The sequence below is a fragment of the Panthera onca genome, chromosome D1 (genome assembly GCF_046562875.1).
Source record: "Panthera onca isolate mPanOnc1 chromosome D1, mPanOnc1 haplotype 2, whole genome shotgun sequence".
Taxonomy (NCBI): Eukaryota; Metazoa; Chordata; class Mammalia; order Carnivora; family Felidae; genus Panthera; species Panthera onca.
Genome location: NC_138348.1, coordinates 66,038,487 through 66,066,166, shown reverse-complemented (window position 1 = coordinate 66,066,166; position 27,680 = coordinate 66,038,487). Strand labels below are relative to the sequence as shown.

General features: G+C 37.8%; 1 protein-coding gene across 1 annotated transcript in view; it reads right to left on the bottom strand.

Annotated features, from left to right (window-relative positions):
- The window catches only part of ANKRD42 (ankyrin repeat domain 42), a gene marked incomplete at its 5' end in the record, with an annotated part of 72,970 nt that overhangs the window by 10,145 nt on the left and 35,145 nt on the right, over window positions 1-27,680 (bottom strand). Inside the window, 3 exons of the mRNA XM_060605487.3 lie at window positions 19,020-19,195; window positions 22,612-22,717; window positions 26,780-26,905. Coding sequence (XP_060461470.3) covers window positions 19,020-19,195; window positions 22,612-22,717; window positions 26,780-26,905 — 408 coding nt within the window. The remainder of the gene's footprint in view (window positions 1-19,019; window positions 19,196-22,611; window positions 22,718-26,779; window positions 26,906-27,680) is intronic.

Below are 27,680 nucleotides of genomic sequence, written 5' to 3'. Positions count from 1 at the left end.
TTCAGCTCTAGCTATCCTGCCAAGGTGCCTTCAATGCACAGAGCCCTGAGCCATATTCACTTCAGCTTCAGCTGTCCAGCCAGGGTGCTCTCTGCATGCACAGCCCTAAGAATGCCCCCACCTACACCAACCTCTGCTCTGCCCATGACACCAGAAGAGCCCCAGCACAGAGTGCTCCAGGACCTCCATTCAGCCAAAGTTCCAGTCAGCCAGCCAAAGTCTAAACAGCATGCTACTAAACAATGAATGAGTCAATGAGGACATCAAAGAATAAATAAAAAAATGCATGGAAACAAATGAAAATAAAACACAATGATCCAAAATCTTTGGGATGTAGCAAAAGCAGTTCTAAGAGGGAGGAGTATAGCAATACAAGTCTACCTCAAGAAGCAAGAAAAATCTCAAATGAACAACCTAAACTTATACCTAAAGGAGCTAGAAAAAGAACAACAAATGATGCCTTAAGCCACCAGAAGGAAGAAATAAGAATCAAAACAGAAATAAATGATATAGAAACTAAAAAAAAAAAAAAACAATAGAAAAGATCAATAAAACCAGCTGTTTCTTTAAAAAATTAATTGATAAACCTCTAGCCAGACTTAGCAAAAAGAGAAAGAAAGTAACAAAATCACAAATGAGAGAGGAAAAAAATAACAACCAACACCACAGAAATACAAACAATTATAGGAGAATACTATGAAAAACTATATGCCAACAAACTGGACAACCTATAAGAAATGAATAAATTCCAAGAAATAAATACATTATCAAAACTGAAACAGGAAGAAATAGATAATTTGGACAGATTGATAGCAAAGAAGTTGAATCAGTAATCAAAAAACTCCCAAAAAACGAAGTCCAGGACCCAGATGGCTTCGGAGGCAAATTCTACCAAACATTTAAAGAAGAGTTAATGCCTATTCTTCTCGAACTATTCAAAAAAACAGAAGAGGAAAGAAAACTTCTCAGTTCATTCTATGAGGCCAGCATTAGCCTGATACCAAAACCAGATAAAGACACCACAAAAAAAAGATAACTACAGGCCAATACCTCTGATGAACACAGATATAGAAAACCTCAACAAAATACTAGCAAACTGAATCCATGGGATTTATCCCTGGGTTACACAGGTGGTTCAATATTCACAATCAATTAGTGTGATAGATTAATAAAAGAAAGGATAAGAACCATAAGATCATTTTGATGCAGAAAAAACCATTGACAAAATACAACATCGATTCATGATAAAAACTTTCAACAAAGTACGTTTAGTGAGAACATATCTCTACATAATAAAGGCCATATATGAAAAACCCACAGCTAATATCATCCTAAATGGGGAAAAACTGAGAGCTTTTCCTCTAAAGTCAAAAAACAAGGCAGGAATGTCCACTCTCACCACCTTTATTCAATATAGTACTGGAAGCCTAGGCACAGCAATCAGACAACAACAACAAAACCTAAAAAGCATTTAGGGGCACCTGGGTGGCTCAGCTGGTTAAGCATCTAACTCTTGATTTCAATTCAGGTCATGATCTTGCAGTTACTGAGTTTGAGCCCCACATCGAGCTCTGTGCTGACAGTGTAGAGCCTACTAGGGATTCTCTCTTTTTTCCTTCTCTCTCTGCCTCTCCCCTGCTTGTACTCTCTCAAAATAAATAAACTTAAAAAAAAAAAAAAAAGACTGAGGATAACAAAAGGCTCAGAATCACTTGCTCAAATATTGCTTCTCCACCAATCTTTCCATTCTGGTTTATGGATATTTGAAAGTCTCATTTTATCATCTATTATTTGTATAGCAGTGTTGTCCAAAAAAACCTTTTCATGATGATGTAAAAATGTTCCTTATGTGCGTTATTCAATATGGTCACACGTGTCTAGTGACTACTACCCTGGATAGTATTGCTATAGAGTACTAGTTATTCTATTATTAGTTTTCATTTATCTTTGTCTATAAGTGCTGAATTCTGAATAAATTCATAAGTACACCCTAAAAATAAAATAATAAAAAAAGAAATGGCATCTAACTTGGTAAGAAATAAGTAAACCTTTCACTATTTGCAAATGGCATGATACTATATATATAGAAAACCCAAAAAACTCCACTAAAAAATTACTAGAAATGATACACCAAGTTAGTAAAGTCACAGGTTACTAAATCAACGTACAGAAGTCTGTGGCATTTCTCTTACACCAATAATGAAACATCAGAAAGAGAAATTAAGGAAAGGATCCCATTTACAATTGCACACAAAAAGTATAAGATACCTAGGAATAAACCTGACCAAAGAGATGAAAGACCTGTACTCTGCAAACTACAAAACATTAATGAAAGAAATTGAAGATGACATAAAAGACATTCCATGTTCATGGAATATTGTTAAAATATGTTAAAATGTCTGTACTACCGGAAGCAATCTACACATTTAATGTGATCTCTATCAAAATGCCAAGAGTATTTTTCATAGAACTACAACAAACAATCCTAAAATTTGTATGGAACCACAAAAGACCCTGAATACCCAAAGTAATCTTGAAAAAGAAAAGTAAAGCTGGAGGTATCATAATTCTGGACATCAAGTTATATTACAAAGCTACAGAGATCAAAACAGTATGGTACTGGCACAATAATAGACACACAGATCAATGGAACAGAATTGAAAACTGAGAAATGAACCCACTATACGGTCAATTCATCTTTGACAAAATAAGACTATCCACTGAGAAAAAGAATGTCTCTTCAACAAATGGTGCTGGGAAAACTGGACAGCAACAGGCAAAAGAATGAAACTGTGCCACTTTCTAACACCATGCACAAAAATAAATTCAAAATGGATTAAAGACCTAAATGTGAGACCTGAAACCATAAAAATCCTAGAACACAGGCAGTAAACTCTTTGATGTCGGCCATAGTAACCTCCCTCTAAATATGTCTCCTAAGGCAAGGTTAACAGAGCAAAAATAAACTTTGGGGACCGTATCAAGATAAAAACCTTCTGCACAGCAAAGGAAACAATCAACAAAACTAAAAGCAACCTACAGAATGGGAGAAGATATCTGTAGATGACATATCTATCTGATAAAGGGTTAGTATTAAAATATATAAAGAACTTATAAAACTCAACACTCAAAAAATGAATAATCCAATTTAAAAAATGGGCAGAAGAGGGGCGCCTCCTCAGTTGGTTAAGAGTCTGACTTCGGCTTAGGTCATGATCTCATAGTTCATAGGTTCAAGCCCCTCACTGGGCTCTGTTCTGACAGCTCAGAGCCTGGAACCTGCTTCAGATTCTGTGTCTCCTTCTCTCTCCACCTCTCCCTGGCTTCTGCTCTCTTTCTCTCTCAAAAATAAATAAATAAACCTTGTTTTTTAAATGGCAGAAGACATGCATAGACATCATTCCAAAGAAGACATACAGATGGCCAACAGACACATGAAACTGATCAGGGTAGTACAAATCAAAACTACAATGAGATATCACCTCACACCTGTCAGAATGGCTAAACTCAACAACACAAGAAACAAGGATGGCAAGGATATAGAGAAAGGTGAGGCCTCGTGCACTGTTAGTGGGAATGCTCACTGATACAGCCACTGTGGAAAACTGTATTGCGATTCCTCAAAAAGTTAAAAACAGAACTACCCTACAATCCAGCAATCAGACTACTGGATATTTACCTAAAGAATAGAAAAATACTAATTCAAAGGGATACATGCCATCCTATGTTTATAGCAGCATTACATACAATAGCAAAATTATGGAAACAGCCCAAGTGTCCATCAACTGATAAATGGATAAAGATGATGTAGTATGTATATGTATGTATACACACACACACACACACACACACACAATGGAATATTATTTAATCATTGAAATCAATGAAATCTTGCCATCTGCAACATAAATGGAGCTAGAGTATACTGCTAAGTGAAGTAAATCAGAGAAAGACAAATACCATATGGTTTCACTCATATGTGTAATTTAAAAAACAAACAAGCAAAGGGGGTAAAAAGAGAGAGTGACAAACCAAGAAACGGACTCTTGGGCCTTCTTGGTGGCTCAGTCAGTTAAGCGTCCAACTCTTGATTTCGGCCCAGGTCATGATCTCACAGTTCACATGATGAAATCCATGTTGGGCTCTGTGCTGACAGTGCAGAGCCTGCTTGGGATTCTCTCTCCCTCTCTCTCTGCCCCACCCCCATTGATGCACATGCTCTCTTGCTCTCTCTCAAAAAATAAAGACCATAACAAGAGAAAAACAAGGGCATTATGTGATAATTCACAGGTCAATACAGGTCAAGAGGATATAATAAATGTAAGTATCTGGACACCCAACATTTCAGCAGCTAAATACATAAAGTAAATATTAACAGATATAAGGGAAAGATGTAATACAGTAAGAGCAGAGGATTTTTTTAAGTAGACTCCATGCCCAACATAGGACTTGAACTCATGACCCTGAGATCAAGAGTTGGATACTCTACCAACTGAGCCAGCCAGGTACTCCTAAGAGTAGAGGACTTTAAAACCCCACTTACATCGATAGATAGATCATTCAGGATGAAAATCAGTAAGGAAACCTGTCTTTCAATGACACATGAGGCTAAATGAACTTAGCAGGTTTATACAAAACATTCTTTCCAAAAACAACAGAATACACATTCTTTTCAAGTGCACATGGAATGTTTTGCAGGATAGATCATATTAGGTCACAAAACAAGTCTCAATACATTTAAGAAGACTGAAATCACATCATCTTTTTCAACCATAACATTATGAAACTAAAAATAAATCCCAAGAAAAAAACTGGAAAAAAACACAAACACATGGAGGCTAAACAGTATGTTACAAAACTACGAACAGGTCAACAAATAAAAGAGGAAATTTAAAAAGAAAAAAAAGGAGACAAATGAAAATGAAAACACAACAGTCAAAAATCTTTGGGATGCAGCAAAAGCAATTCTAAAAAGGAGATTCATGGTGAAACAAGTCTACTTCAAGAAACAGGAAAAACAAATAAAAAATCTATGTACCTAAAAGAACTAGAAAAAGAACAAAGCCCAAAGTTAGTACACAGACGGAAATAATAAATACTGGTGCAGAAATAAATGAAACGGGCGCCTGGGTGGCTCAGTCGGTTGAATGTCCGCCTTCGGCTCAGGTCATGATCTCGCAGTCTGGGAGTTCGAGCCCCGCGTCGGGCTCTGTGCTGACAGCTCAGAGCCTGGAGCCTGCTTTGGATTCTGTGTCTCCCTCTCTCTCTCTCTGCCCCTTCCCCACTCATGCGCACACACACACACTCTCTCTCTCTCCGTCAAAAATAAATAAACATTTAAAAAATTAAAAAAAAAAAAAAAAGAAAGAAATGAAACAGAAAGTAAAAAAAAAAAAAATTGAAAAAATTAATGAAACCAAGAGCTGGTTCTCTGAAAAGGTAAAATTGATAAACCTTTAGCCAGACTCATCAAAAAAAAAAAAAAAAAAAAAAGAGGACACAAGTAATATTTGAAATGAAAGGGGAGAAGCAACAGTAACCAACACCACAGGAATATAAAGGAATATAATAGAATACTACAAAAAATTACATGCCAGCAAAGTACCTAGAAGAAATGGATAAATTTATAGAAACATATGAACTTTCAAAACTGAATCAGTAAGAAAACAGCCTGGGTGGCTCTGTCAGCTAAGGATCCGGCTCTTAATTTCAGCTCAGGTCATGACCTCATGGTTGGTGAGATCGAGCCCCACATGGGACTCTGTGCTGACAGCATGGAGCCTACTTGGGATTCTCTCTCCCCTTCTCTCAGCCCCTTCTAGGCTCATTCTCTCTCTCTCTTTTTCTCTCATCTCTGTATCTCTATCTCTCTCTCAAAATAAAAATAAATATTAAAAAAAAAACTAAATCAGGAAGAAACAGAAAATCTGAACAGACCAAATACTAGCAATAAAACTGAAATGGTAATCAAAAAACTCCCAATAAGCAAAAGGCCAGTACCAGATGGAGTCACAGTTAAAATCTACTAAACATTTAAATACGAGTGAATGCCTATTCTCCTCCAACTGTTCCCAAAAATAGAGGGAAGAAAAACTTCCAAGCACATTCAACAAAGCCAGCATTACCCTGACACCAAAACAAAAAAGAAACACTGCAAAAAACAAACAACCACCACCACCAACAACAACAACAACAAAAACTACAGGCCCACATCTCTGATAAACATAGATGCAAAAATTCTTAACAAAATATTAGCAAGCCACATTGAACAATACATTAAAAGTATCATTCACCATGATAAGTGGGATTTATTCTGGGATGGAAGGGTGGTTCAATATTTGCAAATCAAGCAACATGACACACCACATCAACAAAACAAGGGATAAAAACCATATGGTCATCTCAATAAATGCAGAAAAAGCATTTGACAAAATTCAACATCTGTTCATGATTTTAAAAACTCTCAATAAAATAGGTATAGAGGGAACAAACCTAAATACAATAAAAGCCATATATGACTAACTCCTAGCTCACCAGTCAATGGTGAAAAACTCAGGGCCTTCCCTCTAGGATCAAGAATAAGATGAGGATGTCCATTCTCACTGTTTTAATTCAACAAAGTACTAGCCAGAGAAATCAGACAACAAAATAATTAAAGGCATCCAAATTGATTAAGGGAGAAGTTAAACTGTCACTACTTACAGATGACATGATACCATACATAGAAAATCCTAAAGAGTATCAAAAAATATTGTAATTGATAAATGAATTCAGAAAAGTTGCAGGGGTGCCTGTATGGCTCAGCTGGTTAAGCATCCAACTCTTGATTTGAGCTCAGGTCATGATCTCACAGTCCTGTGATCCAGCCTGGGTTGAGCTCCACAGTGGATACAGAGCCTGCTTAAGAGTCTCTCTCCTCTTTCTACCCCTTCCCTGCTTGCATACATGTATAGGCACCCACATGTGTGCACACTCCTGGTCTCTCTCAAAAAAAAAGAAAGCAATAAAGTTGCAGAATACAAAATTAATGCCCAGAAATCAGTTCCATTTCTATACATTAACAATATAGTGGCAGCAAGAGAAATTAATAAAACAATTCCATTTACAATTGCACCAAAAAAGAATAAAATATCTAGGAATAAACTTAACCGAGGAGGTAAAAGACTGAAAACTATGTGATGAAAGAAATTGAGATGACACAAACAAATGTTAAGACATACCATGCTCATGGAGCGGAAGAATTAATCTGGCTATCACACCCATACTACCCATAGCAATCCACAGACTCAAAGCAATCCCTATCAAAACACAAATAGTATTCTTCACAGAACTAGAACAAATAACCCTAAAATTTGTATGTAAGTACATAAGATCCTGAGTAGCCAAAGCAATCTTGAGAAACAAGAACAAAGCTGGAGGTATCAGAATCCTAGATTTCAAGATAAACTACTAAACTGTAGAAATCAGAACTGGCACAAAGATAGACACAGAGATCAATAGAACAGAATAGAAAGCCCAGAAATAAATCCATGTTTTTATGGTCAATTAATCTAAGACAAAGAAATAAAGAATACACAATAAGGGAAAAGGCATTCTTTTCAATAAATGTTGTTGGGAAAACTGGATAGCTACATGCAACAGAATGAAACTGGACCACTTTAGTATACCATATACAAAAACTCAAAGTGTATTAAAGACCTAAATAAAACCATAAAACTCCTAAAAAAAAAAAATGCAGCATAGTAATTTCTTTGACATCAGTCTTAGCAACATATTTATGGATAGGTCTCCTAAGGCAAGGGAAACAAAAGCAAAGATAAACTATTATGACTACATCAAAATAAAAACCTCTGCACAGTGAAGTAAACCATAAACAAAATAAAAAGACAACCTAGTGAAAAGGATATTTGCAAATGATATATCTAATAAAGAGTTAATATCTAAACTATATAAAGAACTTACAAAGCTCTGATTAAAAATCTGATTTAAAAACACACAGAAGATCTGAATAGGCATTTTTCAAGAGAAGACAAATGGTTGGCAAAGCTCAAAATCAATAATCATCAGAGAAATGCAAATCAAAACCACAATGAGATATCAGCTCATACCTGTCAAAATGACTAGTACCTAAAAGACAAATAATAACAAGTGTTGACAGAATGTGGAGAAAAGGGAACCTTTGTGCACTGTTGGTGGGACTGTGAATTGGTGCACCCACTGTGGAAAACAGTATGGAGGTTCCTCAAAACATTAAAAATAGAAATGCCATAGAATCTAGTAATTCCACTACTGGATATTTACCCAAAGAAAACAAAAACACTAATTAAAAGATATATGCACCACTGTGTATGTTGCAGCCTTATTTAAAATAGCCAAGATATGGAAGCCTAAGTGTCCACTGATGAATGGATAAAGGTATAATTTACTTATACAATGAGATATTACTCAGCCATAAAAAGGAGTAAGATCTTACCATTTGTGACATGAATGGACCTAGAGAGTATTATGCTAAGTGAAATAAGTCAGAGAAAGACAAATGCCATATGATTTTACTTAGTTTTGAAATCTAAAAACCAAATGAACAAAAACAGATTCTTAAATATAGAGGGAAAAAAACAGATTTTTTTTTACATTTTTTTGCATTCATAATTTTTTTTCAATATATGAAATTTATTGTCAAATTGGTTTCCATACAACACCCAGTGCTCATCCCAAAAGGTGCCCTCCTCAATACCCATCACCCAACCCCCATCAACCCTCAGTTTTTCTCAGTTTTTAAGAGTCTCTTATGCTTTGGCTCTCTCACACTCTAACCTCTTTTTTTTTTTTCCTTCCCCTCCCCCATGGGTTTCTGTTAAGTTTCTCAGGATCCATATAAGAGTGAAAACATATGGTATCTGTCTTTCTCTGTATGGCTTATTTCACTTAGCATCACACTCTCCAGTTCCATCCACGCTGCTACAAAGGGCCATATTTCATTCTTTCTCATTGCCACATAGTACTCCATTGTGTATATAAACCACAATTTCTTTATCCAGTCATCAGTTGATGGACATTTAGGCTCTTTCCATTAATTTGGCTATTGTTGAGAGTGCTGCTATAAACATTGGGGTACAAGTGCCCCTATGCATCAGTACTCCTGTATCCCTTGGGTAAATTCCTAGCAGTGCTATTGCTGGGTCATAGGGTAGGTCTATTTTTAATTTTTTGAGGAACCTCCATACTGTTTTCCAGAGTGGCTGCACCAGTTTGCATTGCCACCAACAGTGCAAGAGGGTTCCCGTTTCTCCACATCCTCTCCAGCATCTATAGTCTCCTGATTTGTTCATTTTGGCCACTCTGACTGGTGTGAGGTGATATCTGAGTGTGGTTTTGATTTGTATTTCCCTGATGAGGAGCGACATTGAGCGTCTTTTCATATGGCTGTTGGCCATCTGGATGTCTTCTTTAGAGAAGTGTCTATTCATGTTTTCTGCCCATTTCTTCACTGGGTTATTTGTTTTTCGGGTGTGGAGTTTGGTGAGCTCTTCATAGATTTTGGATACTAGCCCTTTGTCCGATATGCCATTTGCAAATATCTTTTCCCATTCCTTTGGTTGCCTTTTAGTTTTGTTGGTTGTTTCCTTTGCTGTGCAGAAGCTTTTTATCTTCATAAGGTCCCAGTAGTTCATTTTTGCTTTTAATTCCCTTGCCTTTGGGATGTGTCAAGTAAGAAATTGCTACTGCTGAGGTCAGAGAGGTCTTTTCCTGCTTTCTCCTCTAGGGTTTTGATGGTTTCCTGTCTCACATTCAGGTCCTTTATCCATTTTGAGTTTATTTTTGTGAATGGTGTGAGAAAGTGGTCTAGTTTCAACCTTCTGCATGTTGCTGTCCAGTTCTCCCAGCACCATTTGTTAAAGAGGCTGTCTTTTTTCCATTGGATATTCTTTCCTGCTTTGTCAAAGATGAGTTGGCCATACGTTTGTGGGTCTAGTTCTACGGTTTTTATTCTATTCCATTGGTCTATGTGTCTGTTTTTGTGCCAATACCATGCTGTCTGGATGATTACAGCTTTGTAGTAGAGGCTAAAGTCTGGGATTGTGATGCCTCCTGCTTTGGTGGTCTTCTTCAAAATTACTTTGGCTATTCGGGGCCTTTTGTGGTTCCATATGAATTTTAGGATTGCTTGTTCTAGTTTCGAGAAGAATGCTGGTGCAATTTTGATTGGGACTGCATTGAATGTGTAGATAGCTTTGGGTAGTATTGACATTTTGACAATATTTATTCTTCCAATCCATGAGCACGGAATGTTTTTCCATTTCTTTATATCTTCTTCAATTTCCTTCATAAGCTTTCTATAGTTTTCAGCATACAGATCTTGTACATCTTTGGTTAGATTTATTCCTAGGTATTTTATGCTTCTTAGTGCAATTGGGAATGGGATCAGTTTCTTTATTTGTCTTTCTGTTGCTTCATTGTTAGTGTATAAGAATGCAACTGATTTCTGTACATTGATTTTGTATTCTGCCACTTTGCTGAATTCATGTATCAGTTCTAGCAGACTTTTGGTGGAGTCTATCGGATTTTCCATGTATAATATCATGTCATCTGCAAAAAGTGAAAGCTTGACTTCATCTTTGCCAATTTTGATGCCTTTGATTTCCTTTTGTTGTCTGACTGCTGATGCTAGAACTTCCAACACTATGTTAAACAACAGCGATGAGAGTGGACATCCCTGTCGTGTTCCTGATCTCAGGGAAAAAGCTCTGTTTTTCCCCATTGAGGATGATGTTAGCTGTGGGCTTTTCATAAATGGCTTTTATGATCTTTAAGTATGTTCCTTCTATCCCAACTGTCTCAAGGGTTTTTATTAAGAAACGATGCTGAATTTTGTCAAATGCCTTTTCTGCATCGATTGACAGGATCATATGGTTCTTATCTTTTCTTTTATTAATGTATTGTATCACGTTGATTGATTTGCAAATGTTGAACCAGCCCTGCATCCCAGGAATGAACCCCACTTGATCATGGTGAATAATTCTTTTTACATGCTGTTGAATTCGATTTGCTAGTATCTTACTGAGAATTTTTGCATCCATATTCATCAGGGATATTGGCCTGTAGTTCTCTTTTTTTCCTGGGTCTCTGTCTGGTTTAGCAATCAAAGTAATACTGGCTTCATAGAATGAGTCTGGAAGTTTTCCTTCCCTTTCTATTTTTTGGAATAACTTGAGAAGGATAGGTATTATCTCTGCTTTAAACGTCTGGTAGAACTCCCCTGGGAAGCCATCTGGTCCTGGACTCTTATTTGTTGGGAGATTTTTGATAACTGATTCAATTTCTTCGCTGGGTATGGGTCTGTTCCAGCTTTCTATTTCCTCCTGATTGAGTGCTGGAAGAGTGTGGGTGTTTAGGAATTTGTCCATTTCTTCCAGGTTGTCCAGTTTGTTGGCATATAATTTTTCATAGTATTCCCTGATAATTGCTTGTATTTCTGAGGGATTGGTTGTAATAATTCCATTTTCATTCATGATTTTATCTATTTGGGTCATCTCCCTTTTCTTTTTGAGAAGCCTGGCTAGAGGTTTGTCAATTTTGTTTATTTTTTCTTTTCAAAAAGCCAACTCTTGGTTTTGTTGATCTGCTCTACAGTTTTTTTACATTCTATATTGTTTATTTCTGCTCTGCTCTTTATTATTTCTCTTCTTCTGCTGGCTTTAGGCTGGCTTTGCTGTTCTGCTTCTATTTCCTTTAGGTGTGCTGTTAGATTTTGCATTTGGTATTTTTCTTGTTTCTTGAGATAGGCCTGGATTGCAATGTATTTTCCTCTCAGGACTGCCTTCGCTGCATCCCAAAGCGTTTGGATTGTTGTATTTTCATTTTCGTTTGTTCCCATATATTTTTTAATTTCTTCTCTAATTGCCTGGTTGATCCATTCATTCTTTAGTAGGGTGTTCTTTAACCTCCATGCTTTTGGAGGTTTTCCAGACTTTTTCCTGTGGTTGATTTCAAGCTTCATAGCATTGTGGTCTGAACGTATGCATGGTATGATCTCAATTCTTGTATACTTATGAAGGGCTGTTTTGTGACCCAGTATGCAATCTATCTTGGAGAATGTTACATGTGCACTCGAGAAGAAAGTATATTCTGTTGCTTTGGGATGCAGAGTTCTAAATATATCTGTCAAGTCCATCTGATCCAATGTATCATTCAGGGCCCTTGTTTCTTTATTGACCGTGTGTCTAGATGATCTATCCATTTCTGTAAGTGGAGTGTTTAAGTCCCCTGCAATTACCACATTCTTATCAATAAGGTTGCTTATGTTTGTGAGTAATTGTTTTATATATTTGGGGGCTCCCGTATTCGGCACATAGACATTTATAATTGTTAGCTCTTCCTGATGGATAGACCCTGTAATTATTATATAATGCCCTTCTTCATCTCTTGTTACAACCTTTAATTTAAAGTCTAGTTTGTTTGATATAAGTATGGCTACTCCAGCTTTGACTTCCAGTAGCATGATAGATAGTTCTCCATTCTCATTTTCAATCTGAAAGTGTCCTCAGGTCTAAAATGAGTCTCTTGTAGACAGCAAATAGATGGGTCTTGTTTTTTTATCCATTCTGATACCCTATGTCTTTTGGTTGGCGCATTTAGTCCATTTACGTTCAGTGTTATTATAGAAAGATACGGGTTTAGAGTCATTGTGATGTCTGTAGGTTTCACGCTTGTAGCAATGTCTCTGGTACTTTGTCTCACAGGATCCCCCTTAGGATCTCTTGTAGGGCTGGTTTAGTGGTGACGAATTCCTTCAGCTTTTGTTTGTTTGGGAAGACCTTTATCTCTCCTTCTATTCTAAATGACAGACTTGCTGGATAAAGGATTCTTGGCTGCATATTTTTTTTCTGTTCATCACATTGAAGATTCCCTGCCATTCCTTTCTGGCCTGCCAAGTTTCAGTAGAGAGATCCGTCACTAGTCTTATCGGTCTCCCTTTATATGTTAGGGAGTTTATCTCTAGCTGCTTTAAGAATTTTCTCTTTATCCTTGTATTTTGCCAGTTTCACTATGATATGTCGTGCAGATGGATTCAAGTTACGTCTGAAGGGAGTTCTCTGTGCCTCTTGGATTTCAATGCCTTTTTCCTTCCCCAGATCAGGGAAGTTCTCAGCTATTATTTCTTCAAATACACCTTCAGCACCTTTCCCTCTCTCTTCCTCCTCTGGAATACCAATTATGCATAGATTATTTCTCTTCAGTGCATCACTTAGTTCTCTAATTTTCCCCTCATACTCCTGGATTTTTTTATCTTTTTCTCAGCTTCCTCTTTTTCTATAATTTTATCTTCTAGTTTACCTATTCTCTCCTCTGCGTCTTCAATCTGAGCTGTGGTTGTCTCCATTTTATTCTGCAGCTCATTGATAGCATTTTTTAGCTCCTGCTGGCTGCTCCTTAGTCCCTTTATCTCTGTAGCAAGAGATTTTCTGCTGTCCTCTATACTGTTTTCAAGCCCAGCGATTAATTTTACGACTATTATTCTAAATTCACTTTCTGTTATATTGTTTACATCCTTTTTGATCAGTTCGTTAGCTGTTATTTCCTGGAAATTCTTTTGAGGGGAATTCTTCCGTTTTGTCATTTTGGATAGTCCCTGGAGTGGTGTAGAACTGCAGGACACTTCCCCTGTGCTGTCTTGAATAACTTGCGTTGGTGGGCGGGGCCGCAGTCAGACCTGATGTCTGACCCCAGCCCACCACTGGGGCCACAGTCAGTCTGGTGTGTGCCTTCTCTTCCCCTCTCCCAGGGGCGGGATTCACTATGGGGTGGCGTGGCCCATCTGGGCTACTTGCACACTGCCAGGCTTGTGGTGCTGGGGATCTGGCGTATTAGCTGGGGTGGATCAGCAAGGTGCACAGGGGCGGGAGGGGCAGGCTCAGCTCGCTTATCCTTCAGAGATCAGCTTCGGGAGGGGCCCTGCAGCACCGGGAAGGAATCCGATCCGCCGCCGGAGGGATGGATCTGCAGAAGCACAGTGTTGGGTGTTTGCACGGTGCAAGCGAATTCCCTGGCAGGAACTTGTTCCCTTTGGGATTTTGGCCGGGGGATGAGCGAGGGAGATGGCACTGGCGCGTGCCTTTGTTCCCCACCAAGCTGAGTTCTGTCATCCGGGGCTCAACAACTCTCCCTCCCGTTGTCCTCCAGCCTTCCTGCTCTCCTAGCAGAGCTGTTAACTTATAACCTTCCAGATGATAAGTCCCGCTTGCTGTCTGAACACACTCCTTCCGGCCCCTCCGCTTTTGCAAACTAGACTCGGGGGCTCTGCTTTGCCGGCGGGTTGCCCCTCTGCCCCCTCCCACCAGTCTGTGTAGCGCGCACCACCTCTCTGCCCTTCCTACCCTCTTCCGTGGGCCTCTCATCTGCGCTTGGCTCCAGAGAATCCGTTCTGCTAGTCTTCTGGCAGTTTTCTGGGTTATTTAGGCAGGTGTGGGTGGAATCTAAGTGATCAGCAGGACACGGTGAGCCCAGCGTCCTCCTACACTGCCATCTTCCCCCCGATTCTATCAAAAACAGATACTTAAATACAGTGAACAAACTGGTGTTTGCCAGATGGTATGTGAGTGGGTGTGTAGGTGAAATAAATAAAGGGGACCACCAAGAGGTACAAACTTCAAATTATAAAATAAGTAAGTCACAGAGGTGAAAAGTATAATAGGGAATATCATCAATGATATTGTAAGAATGTTTGACAGTTACAGATGGTGACTACATTTATCATGGTAAGCACTGAGTAATATATAAAATTGTCGAGTATATATATTGTATCCCTGAAAGTAACAAAACATTGTATGTTAATTATACTTCAATTACAGAATGTAAAAAAAGAAACTATAATGAGATCCCACTTCACACTCATAGACTAGCCTTAACCAATCAAACAATAACAAGTATTGGCTAGGATGTAGAGAAAACGGAACCCTCAAACATTGTTGATGGGAATGTTAAATGATGCAGCCATTTTGAAGAACAGTTTGGAAGTTCCTCAGAATGTTAAACATGGCGTTACCAAATGACTCAGCAGTCCCAACTAACTCCTAGGTTTATACCCAAGAGAAATGAAAAAATATGTACACACAAAAACATGTACATGAATGTTCACAGCAACAGTATTCTTAATAGCCCAAATATGAAAACAACTCTAACATCCATCAACTGGTGAACGGATAATAAAATGTAGTGTATCCATACAAGAACACTATTTGGCAATGAAAAGTAATGAAGTACTGATCCATGTTACAGGATATATAAACCTTGAAAACATTGTTCTAAGAGTAAGAAGCCAGTCTCAAAAGACCACATATGTATCATTCCACTCATATGAAATACCCTGAATAGGCAAATTTATACAGACAGAAAATGGATTACTAGTTACCTAGTGATGGGGTCTAGGGGGAAGGGAGAAGAAAGCAGGAGTAAAGGGGAACGATTACTAACAAATGTGGGGTTTCTTTTGGGTGTGACGGGAATGTTTAAAAATTTACTATAGTGATGGTTGCACAAATCTATGAATATACTAAATAACATTAAGCTGGGTACCTTAGATGTTGGTAAATTGAATGGTATGTGAATTATGTCTCAATAAAGCTACTGAAATTTCGAAGGGATCATTAACTCTGAGCTTTACTACAGGGTGACCTAGGTGGACTGTTTGTTGGGAGCCCCTGATATCAGCATCTTCAGGTCTTCACTTGCTTACATTTGCCAGGGAAGAGGCTTTCACCATACCCTGGAGAGTAATGATCTGCCTGACAATGCTCTGGAAATTCTTAACAACATTTTTTTAATTTCTTTGTTCATTTCTTTTGTTTTTTAGATTCCACTTACAAGTGAAATCATATGGTATTTGTCTTTCTCTGTCCAGATTATTTTCACTTAGTGTAATACCCTCCAAGTATATTCACATTGTCACAAACTGCAAACAAACAACAACAAAGAGAGAAACAGACTCATAAATACAGAGAACTAGTGGTGGCCAAAGGGGAGGGGGGTGGGAAGATGGGTGTTTAGGATGAAGAAGCACAAAGTTCCAGTTCTAAAGTAAATAAGTCACCAGGATGAAAAGTAAAGCAGAGGGAATATAGTCAATAATAGTGTAATGCACATCATGGTGAGCATTTCATAACATACACAATTGTTGACTTACTATGTTGTACACCTGAAACTAATTTAATATTACACATCCACTGTACTTCAATTAAAATTTTTTAATTTTTAATTTTTAAAAATCTAGACGGGAGTTAGAAATTTTCCTTAGAGAATGTAGTTTTGGTCTAACTAGTTCTTCCTGCCCAACAAACCAAAAATACTTTCCACAGATCAAGAGGAAGGGAACAGACATTTACTGAGCTTCTATTAAGGGCTAGGCACATTCCATTCTCTAGTATATTAATCTTTTTAACTCTGTGGGGATGACATTATAACATTCTCATTTTTATAGGTGAGGAAACTGAGGTGCAAGGATTAACACAGCTAAGAGTGGTGAAATTCTGATGTCTGAATTCAGTGCCCAAGCTCTACTCACTTTTTTTTTAATTTATTTATTTTTGAGAGAGAGAGAGAGAGAAGGAGGGACAGAGAAAGAGAGAGAGAGAATATGCCAAGCAGGCTCCATGGTTCATGGGTTCAAGCCCCGTGTTGGGCTCCATGCTGATGGTACAGAGCCTACTTAGGATTCTCTTTCCCTTCCTCTCTGCCCCTCCCCCACTCTCATGCTCTCAAAATAAATAAACTTAAAAAAGAAATTCCTTTAAGGAGCACCTAGGTGGCTCAGTAGGTTAAGCATCAGACTTCAGCTCGGGTCATGATCTCATGGTTCATGGATTTGGGTCCCACAGCGGGCTCTGTGCTGACAGCAAGGAGCCTGGAGCCTGCTTTAGATTCTGTGTCTCCCTCCGTCTCTGCCCCTCCCTCGGTCATGCTCTATCAAAAATAAACAAACTTAAGAAAAAAATTCTTTTAAAACAAAAAAGGCTGCATGGGAATGCAAGCTGGTGCAGCCACTCTGGAAAACAGTATGGAGGTTCCTCAAAACACTGAAAATAGAACTACCCTACCACCCAGCAATTGCACTACTAGGCATTTATCCATGGGATACAGGTGTGCTGTTTCGAAGGGACACATGCACCCTCATGTTTATAATAGCACTATCAACAATAGCCAAAGTATGGAAAGAGCCCAAATGTCCATCGATGGATGAATGGATAAAGATGATGTGGTGTGTGTGTGTATATATATATACACAATTGAGTATTATTCAGCAATCAAAAAGAATGAAAATTTGCCATTTGCAACTACATGGATGGAACTAGAGGGTATTATGCTAAGTGAAATTGGTCAGTCAGAGAAAGACAAAAATCATATGACTTCCCTCATATGAAGACTTTAAGAGACAAAACAGATGAACATAAGGGAAGGGAAACAAAAATAATATAAAAACAGGGAGGGGGACAAAACAGAAGAGACTCTTAAATATGGAGAACAAACAGAAGGTTACTGGGGGGGGTTGTGGGAAGGGGGATGGGCTAAATGGGTAAGAGGCACTAAGGAATCTACTCCTGAAATCATTGTTGCACTATATGCTAACTAACTTGGATGTAAAAAATAAAATAAAATTAAAAAAAAAAAAAAAAAAAAAAAGGCTGCAAAACCAGAATGGAGCTTTCTTTGTAGCATCACTGGTAGTTCCAGGTCCACATCAGAGACTCCTGGAGCCCAGGAAATCTGTGCAGACATTCTGCATCTGCTCTTGTACAATTTTAATTTGGTGTCCTTAGCAAATTTAAATTATATTAAAAACTTCATCTAACCTTAGACTGGCAGGTGAGTATGTTCTCTTCCTGCCCATTCATAACCCACCTGAAATGCTGTGCTCTCCCCTACCTCCCAGTCTACTCTCTACCCAGCAGCTAGAGTGATACTACTTGTAAACATAGATCAGATCATTCCCATCTCAAACCCAACCTGTGGCTTCTATTTAAAATAAGAAAAATTTTAAAAATTTAAAAACCCATAAAATCCTAATTAGGCCCTATACAATCTGACTGGGCCCCTGCTTACATCCCCAACTTTATCTGTTACCACTTCCTTGCTAATTGTACTCCAGCCACACTTATTGAGGCTCAAGTCCACCCCATAGCCTTTACACACACAGCTCCTTCTGCTTAGAATGTTCTTCCAAGATCTTCATATGGCTCATCCTCATCACTCAGAGGTCTCTCCTCAAATGTCACCCCCTCAGAGAGGCCTCCTCTACTGGTTATCTTATCTTATCTTTGGCACTACTATACCTTATTTTCTTTGTGTACTTATTTTCTTATCAGCTAGTCATCACCTTCCCTCAACCACCACCACCAGTAGAATGAAATTTGCTGGCAGGGCAGGGATTTTGTGCTGTTCACTGTTTCATTGATATGTGCAACAGTGTCTGGCACACAGTAGACACTCAATAAATATTTCCTATTATTAATCTGTAAAAATCATTTGACAACTAACCATGGAAATCCTCGAGATGTTTACTTCCCTGTTTCCTATGACCCACTTAAGTATTTTTTCCTCCTTATAACTTTTTCCTCCCTGAGGGACAGAGATTATGTCTTACTTTTTTTCAAACGTTTATTTACTTTGAGAGAGAGAGAGAGAGAGAGAGAGAATGGGGGGGGGGGGGCCGCAGAGAGAGAGGGAGAGAGAGAATCCCAAGCAGGCTCCATGCTGTTAGTGCAGACAGAGCCACAAACTGTGAGATCATGACCTAAATCAAAACCAAGATTCGGATGCTTAACCAACTTAGCCACCTAGGCACCCCTCTTACACTCTATGTGTTCACAAACCCGTAGCACAAACATTTGTACTAGTCTGGCTTCCCCCCAAAAATATCAAAGTATTTTTGTTTGCAGATGGTTAATTAGAATAATTTCCAGATTTGTGGTAAAAACTGGCTATGGTATTTCTTAAACAATAAAGCAACATAGAGTTGGCACACTTACTTCTGGCATTTGTCTTATCCAACTCACTGAGACATAGATCATCCTTGGCATCAGTGCTTCCCTCAACACCATGTCGTAAGAAAAACTTTGTATCATTTTCATCAATTTCATTCTCATCATCCAAGTCATATTTTTGTAGCCCCTCTAATAGCTTTACAGCCGCTAAATGGGCAAACCTGTGGGAAAGAATCAGAAATTAATACACAATCTTCTTCAAACTGAAATGACAGTTTGAACTTAATTTAGCAGATTACACTCTGTACATTATGCCACCAACCCATCTACCAGTAAAGGAGCAAAACTGTACCTGGGGGTGCCTGGGTGGCTCTGTCAGTTAAGCATCCAACTTCAGTTCAGGTCATGATCTCATGATTCATGAGTTCAAGCCCTGCATCAGGCTCTGTGCTGACAACTCAGAGCCTGGAGCCTGCTTTAGATTCTGTGTCTCCCTCTCTTTCTGCCCCTCCCCCGCTCGTGCTCTGTCTCTGTCTCTCTCTCAAAAATAAACAAACATTAAAAAAAGTACAAAAAAACACAACTGTACCTGAAGGTCAGTGACAATTTGACACACATCCAGCTCAAAGAGTTACTGGACACTAAGGACAAACAGTCCTATTACAGGCTATTTCATAATTTGTATTGGCAAAAATCCAAATGGGAGAGGAGACCCAATATCAAGACAATATGTGGTGTGCCCTAGACACAGCTGGTCAACTGTATAGAAAGCCCAGAACCACCTTATTTCTTACCTATATTTACTACCTTTTTTGATGGCCTAATTTAGATTGCAGAACTAGTTCTGTTTCCAGTTTTAGGGTAACTATATATCTACCCCCTTAATTTTCATCCTTCCTCAACCCAAAATACTTAGCATGGTTTTGAAATTTAATGGAAAAACAGTGACTTTTTCTATCCATGTTTTCTATTTTCTTTGAGCTTGCCCACATCTCCATGAAGCTTCCAGTAATATACCCTAGGTTTTGGAGTTGACATGATTGCCATGTAATCTGCATATTTTTCTCAGTCATGCTAATTGAAGTGCTTAATGTTTCTTCTTATCACGTGGAGAACTACTCATTAAATACAAAATCTCAAATCCTATTTTTTTCCACATACTTACATAACCATATGCACACATATGTCCTCCCCTTTCACCAGGTACTGCAAATATTAACAAATATTCTAGGAAGTTGTAAGGTTAACAGAATTCATTATCTCTACCACTAGGTTGCAATTTAACAGCTATCATTTACTGAGTACTTGCTTTATGCCAGATTCAAGTGTATTTGTTTTTTTTTTTTTTTAAGTTTATTTTGAGAGAGAGCGTGCATGCATGCATGTAAGTTGGGAAAGAGGAGGGGTTGAGGGAGACAGAGAGAGGGAAAGAGAGAGAGAGAGAGAGAGAGAATATCCCAAGCAGGCTCTGCACTGTCAGTGTGGAGCTCAAACTCACAAACTGTGAGATCATGACCTGTGCTGAAATCAAGAGTCAGATGCTTAACCCACCGAGCCACCCAGGAACCACCCCCACCCCACTTTTTTTTTTTTTTTTACAATTTATTCAAGGTTATTTCTATAATAGTACACATACACCTAAAATTTTGGTGCATGAATTACAAAATTCTAATAGGTATACAGTGGAATCTCATTGTGGTTTTAATTTGCATTCTCCTAATGTAAATGATTTTGAGCATTTTTTAAATGCATATTTGCCATTTGTACATTTTCCTCTGGTGAATAAACAGTATCAAATGCTTGCAAGAAAAAGAAAACAAAAGAAACTCACTGCTAGTGAGAATGCAAATTGGTATGATCACTTTTGAAGGCACTTTCGCAGCTTCTTATAAAATTAAACATACTCACAAACTTCGCACATGACCCAGCAATCCTACTCCCAAGTATTTACCCAAGTGAGCTAAAAACTTATGTTCACACAAAACCCTGTATGTGAATGTTTAAAGCAGCTTTATGCATAATAACCAACAAATGGATATAATCAAGATATCCATCGATTGGCTACTGGATTATAGAACTATTAGAATACCATGGAATTCTATATCTAATGGAGTATTACTCAGCAATAAGAAAGAAATGAACTACCAATACACATAGAAGAATCTCAAAATAATGATGCAGAGAGAAAGACGCCAGATTTATAAGAGTTTGTACTGTACTCTAGGAAATGCAAACTAAACTACAGTGACAGAAAGCAGATCCGCATCTGCTGGGGGAAGGGGAAGCAGAAAGCAGTGGAAGGAGAGAGATACAAAGGGAGCACAAAGAGACTTTTGAGGATGATGGATATATTCACTCTCTTGATGGTGCTAATGGTTTCACGGGTACATACATTTATCAGAATTCATCAGTTGGTACTATACAAATATGCATACTTTGTCATATGCCAATTATATCTTGGAAAAGCCATCTTCCAAAATAAAAATAAAGTGGGCCTGAGTTGATTATGATCCTAGGTATGTGGAACCGCAAAACCATGCTCCGGGACTTCAAAGAAATCCCTCAAAATTTTAAAGAACATGAACTCACAAAAATTGCAGAGCAATTCAGTGAATGATTACGTTCTGGCATCCTGTCAAACCTCATTTGCAACTTTTAGCCCACATTTCTACCTTAGATTCAAGCAGTTCTGAACCACATACAGCTCCTCAAACACACAAGGTACTATCTTACAATTCTGCCTTCTTAAAGCACCAGCATAAACATTGCTTCCTCCAAAAAAAGCTTTTTCCCTGACCTCTATATAAATTCCATCTCCCTTCAGGTTCCTTCATAACTCTTACCATCATCTGTGTTAACATTTCTCTCCCACAACTTTCAAATAGGAAGATCTGGGTACTTTTTCTCCTAAGTTCTTACTGTATCTTACACATATGTTATAATGATTATAATTAATAATTATTATTATGTACATTGTCTCTTCACAAGATTGCAAACTTGAGGGGAAGGACTGTGTTTTTTCATCTTTGTAATCCTAACACTAACCATAGCACTAGGGACACACTATATATACAGGAAATTGAATGAAAAACAACCAAATGAACAAATGGATTGACTGAATTTTCCTTGAGGACCTGACCTGAGTGAGGGGGTGTTCAATATTAGGTGTTATATTTAATTCAAACATAAACATCAAAATTTGTTTCAAAACCTATGTGGCTCCAAATTGATTATTCCTTTTTATCACACACTATTTCACACAGTACGAGCATTTGTGGGACACAACTCTCCATTGTGTACCACTGTTTTAAGCACTGTAGAATGTTTAGCATTCCTGGACCTGACCTCACTATATATCAGTGTTGGTCTCCAATCATTGTGACACTCACTCCTCCACACATTTCCAAATCCCCTCCCTCCCCCAGGAAAGGGGACAATATTATCTCCCAATTGAAAATCATCACTTTAGAGAGAAGAGTTGAGGTCTCATCCAATGTCAATTCAGCTTGAAAATTGTCATTCCATCAGTATTTGACAGAGTCCTAAAATTCCATTAAATCCTCAGAGTTTTCTGAATATAAGAGAGTATATACAAAAGTTTAAAAACAGAAGAAAGTAGTAAAGCAAATAGGGATACCTCTTAGCCACATCGCTGGGTTTCTCCCCTGCTTTGTTTGTAATATTACTGTCTGCTCCCATTTTAATTATCCACTGCAAACACTCTATGTGGCCTTGCCCAGCAGCTGTTTCAAAAATACAAAACGGAAAATACAGACAAAAAAAGTTAGTAGTAACAATTATCTGAAAATCTCAGACAATCCCATTACAGAGTATTTTCACAAATACTGATCCTTATAATAACCAACAAAAGTAAGTTGGGCAGATGTTACTTTCTCTGTTAATTTACATACTCATTAGACAAATATTCTATCAAATATCTACTGTGCTAGTCTCTATACAGAGGACTTTCCCTACATATATAAAAGCTGAAGTTCAACGAGGTTATTTATTTAACATCACACAGCTAGCAAGGAATGGATTTGAAACTATAATCTAGGTGTTCCCAATCCTTATCCAGTGTTTGCCTGCTGCTATTTATAGGTCCTGACTAATCCTGTATCTCACCAGAACGTGAGCACAATCCAGCCACAGGGACCCACAAGGACTTCAGATATCTTGCATCATCTTATGTAAAGAGGTTACTCTAGTGACTCTCAAAACTCAAAATTTGCAGTCCCCTCACTGATTATCAGAACCATTTACCACCTTTTTCAAAATCTTGTTAACACATGCACTCAATACTAATTTCCACCTCCATAGCTCTGTTTACATGTCTTCTCACCTAGTACCCAGCACTCAACCAGTGCTCATCTAACCTCTATCCATCCTTCTAGATTCATCTCAAGACTCTGGGAAACTGGGGGAAAAAACTTAATAAACTTAAAAGACCTGATTTTAGGTCTACTAAACAATGAGACTGGAGGACAGGACAGAACTTAGCAAGTGGCTGGCACATAAAGACTCTCAATAAAGTCTGTAAAGTTGATGAGTGAATAAATGAATGACAATATTAATAAAATGTCAGCTTTGCTCTTACCAGCTAGCTGTACAACCTCAATCAAGAAAACTGATTCCTCTGGACCCCAATTTCCTTATCTTTTACAAAGATGATTTCATATTTATAAGGAGGGTACACTGCTGCTTCATAAAATTACAAGGATTAAATGTGATGACAGTTTTGCATCCCGTTAAATATCATATAAATATATTATTTCTGAATTCCCATGAACTCTCCTTTAATAATTTCACCCTTACCAAATTCTTCTTTCCTCAGTTCCTACTCTTGAATTCCTATTGCCTGTATTTGAACAACCAAATCCTTTCTGCCATTTATTACATCCTAACTTCTACAAATCTCTAGTTGTTCATATTGTAAGTATGTGGCTCCTTAACAGGAAGGTCTGGATCTCATAGAGTCTACACAGTGCAAGCATATGGTTGGTGCTAAATATAAATGCCTGTGTAAAATAAATCAAAGAGTAGGAACTTCTGGTATATCTTTGGTGTCCCAAAAAGTGAATCCACCTCCAATACTGGCAACAGAGAAAAGAGGACAGAAAGTCAGAAACAGTGACAGAGTAACCCATCACTACTGTACAAATTCTTCCACCATTCTCTTCTTCACTCAGAGCCGTCTATCAAACTCAGAGTTGGCCCCTGAAAAGCCTGGGCCTTCTCCCTGTCTCCTACAGCAAACTCAAAACCAGTTAACAAAGAATACTACAAGATTTCCCAGACCTTTAGAAATAACCCCACTTTAGACAAAGATGGCAACATATTCTGTCTTTAAGATTTACAAAATAGTATTTATGTATCATGGATAACAGTTTTAGAAGACAGAATGAGCTTAACCAAACATTTCCATGTTATTACACAAATACTGTTTACAAAAAAGGGAAAGGGAGGCAAAAGTATTTCTCTAAAATGAATTACAATAAGAGGATTTTTACCCAAGATCCTTATTGTATACTGGTTAGGATATGTTTAAGAATTTAATCCATGTTTTATAAGAGAACAGATAAAATATGCAGTGGCTAGAAATTTTTGAGAAATTATTTGCAATACTTATGGCTTAGCAAATGAAAGGAAGGAGCAGTCACGGTGAATTTAAAAATCATTAAATGATTAAGAAGAAAGCCTCAATAATAAACACAGCAGCTTATTTACTGAATCAATATATAAAATAAAGGAAAAGAAGCAGAAAGATTGATAAAATGTGGGAAAGGTGAATTAAATCATAAGGAGACATCAACTTTTATTTGATTAATTTGGCTATAAACTAAACATACAGATGTTTGCCAGGAAAGGCAAATGTACACAAAATGCTCCTTCTCCCCATTATAGCCACCTCTCACCCCTCTACCACACCACCTGATCCACTCCTGGCCCTAGGTGTCCTCAGTGGATAGACTGACAAGAGAAGGGATGAAGAGCAAACACTACTGGTTCCTCCTCAATTTTCACCCTCCCATCTCACAATGGTTGCATCCCACCCTATCGTTATACATCAGTCCCTTTAGAACCTTCTTCCAGATCTCTCATTTCCATCTTAGTTCCAGTGGTGAAGAAGTGACTGAGAAAGGCTGACAACTAGCCTTCAATGAAACTTAATTGTTCCTGGAAAGATGCATATTAAGCATCATGAGCAAGCCTATCTTTTGCTACAGTGTCTAAATGATACTCCACATATCATAATATTAGTAATAAGAAGTGCTTATATCTAGGATATGAAATGAGGGCTTTGCTCCAGGGCACCACATTTTAAACTATCCATATATAGAGCACATTTTAAGTCTCCTCCCCATTCGCAAATCCCATGGTGAAGAGTTAAACCCCTAGACAGCCAGTAGAGACAAAGGAGTGAGATTTTCCAAGTCTAGGGTAGAGTGTTTGTCAAAGTGGAAACCCCTTTGTGTGTAGGGGAAATCTCTTTGCATTCCCCTTCTTCTTATGCCACCTAAGCTCTCTCTTCCAAAACTACTGGTACACATGGTACTTAGATTCCATACTGGAGATTCCTTATGAATTAAACCAACTTTAATAATTAAACTAAGAACCTAACTGACAGGAACATAGTCTGTGATTAGGACCAGCAGAAGTTATTTATAAAAATAAAAACCTAATCCAAACACATGACTGCAGGGGTGTCAGGGTGGCTCTGTTGGTTAAGCACCCGACTCTTGGTTTCAACTCACCTCATGATCTCACAGTTCGTGAGTTTGGGCCCCGCATCGGGCTCTGTGCTGACAGTGTGGAGCCTGCTTGGAACTCTGTGTCTCCCTCTCTCTCTGCCCTGCCCCACACCCACCCCCACTCATGCTGTCTCTCTCAAAAATAAATAACTTTTTAAAAAATTAAAAAACACATGACTGCATTAACTAGACTACTTACTGTCTTTTACTCTAACATTTTTTAAGGGCTTTTTAAGAAATCTCTATACCCAAAATGGGGCTACAACTCACAACCCCAAGATCAAGAGTTGCATGCTCCACTGACTGAGCTACTTGGCAGGCCCTTTAACACTTTTACAAGAATTACCTGCCATTAGATTCTGCAGGAACTTATAAATTACAAATGAGGCGAAATGGAAATTTCAGATGGGGTAAAGATTTGGTTTTCGATTTTATAAATACAATGAAGACTGGCAAGAATAAATCCTAGAGTACCTACTCCCAATAAGGACTGACAATTTGACAGTCTGATTAAAAAACCAAAAAGCTAGTTAACATGTTAGAATTTCACATACAAAGAAGGAGAGAATGCAGATAAAAGTGGTAGACATCTTGAAGATATGTTCAAATCAAACATTCATTGATATTTCTATGGAAGTAAAAACATTTTTTCAGAGTCTAAGAAAGAATAAAAATTTGCTACACCTTTTTCTCAAGTTCTGGTATACCTTTTTCATGCCTTAGCATGAATTAATAGACCATTTTTAACCCAAAGAAAATGTCAGTCCTAAGAAATTTCTCTAGCAGTCAATTTCATATCTAAACATGTCAGTATCACAAGAGAATTTCTATTGGAATTACCCTAAATGTGACAATTTCTGACATCATAAAAGGAATATCACACTTCAATTGAAAATTAAGCTCTCTGTGTACCATATAAGGAAGACTTAAATGTCCTAGGGTATCAGGAAAAGTTTTACATTTTCACATGTTTCTGAAGTATAATTATTTTAAATGGTAAATAATTCAAAGGTAATTATGTCAGAACTGAAAACAAAACCAGGAATAACTCACCTTTATGCATAGGAGTTGATCCATTATTATCACGTTCATTAATATTTATTACTCCATCTTCTATTAATTTCTTAAGTGTTTCTAAATCACCCTTAAAGGCAGCCATATGACCTGGAAATGCTAAGGCTATGAATAGAAATTCAGTATTTCAGTAAACACATGAGTTCATTCTATTTTTCTTGACTCAAGCAGTCACACATTTCAGATTTCAATATTAACTCAATTATGATAATGTCATATTGGAATTAGTTTGATTGATGCAATAACAAGTAATAAAAAGGACAATCATAAAGTAAGATTATTATTAATTGTGTAGCCCTTCCACCCCTCAGGACCTCAAACATGCCAAGTAATATTGTACCAGAACTATGCTTAACTATATTCCATTCTTCCCTCAGGCCACCACAAAACACACGACGGTCATTTTCAACCCTTCACATAAAGACATTTTTGGTCTAAAGTCCTACATTTGCACAGAACACTCACTCTCTGTTTGCAAGGAAGTGAAGAAAGCAAAATAAAGTGGAAGCAGATAAAGTATACATAAGTATGTATACAAACATACACATATACACATGCCTGTGTAAAAGGGGCTGACCTAGCTCCTAACTACACATTAAATACCTGATAAGATGTTTTTACTGATAACAACTCCAAGATCAGGACCTGAGCCAAAATCAAGAGTTGGATGCTTAACCAACTATGTCACCCAGGTGTCCCTATTCTCATTTTTAAATCTGAAAAGGAAACAGAATAGCCAAAGAATATTTAAAAAAAAAATTTAATGTTTATTTACTTTGGAGAGAGACACAGAGATAGAATATGAGCCATAGAGGGGCAGAGAGAGAGGGAGACACAGAATCCAAAGCAGGCTCCAGAATCTGAGCTGTCAGCACACAGC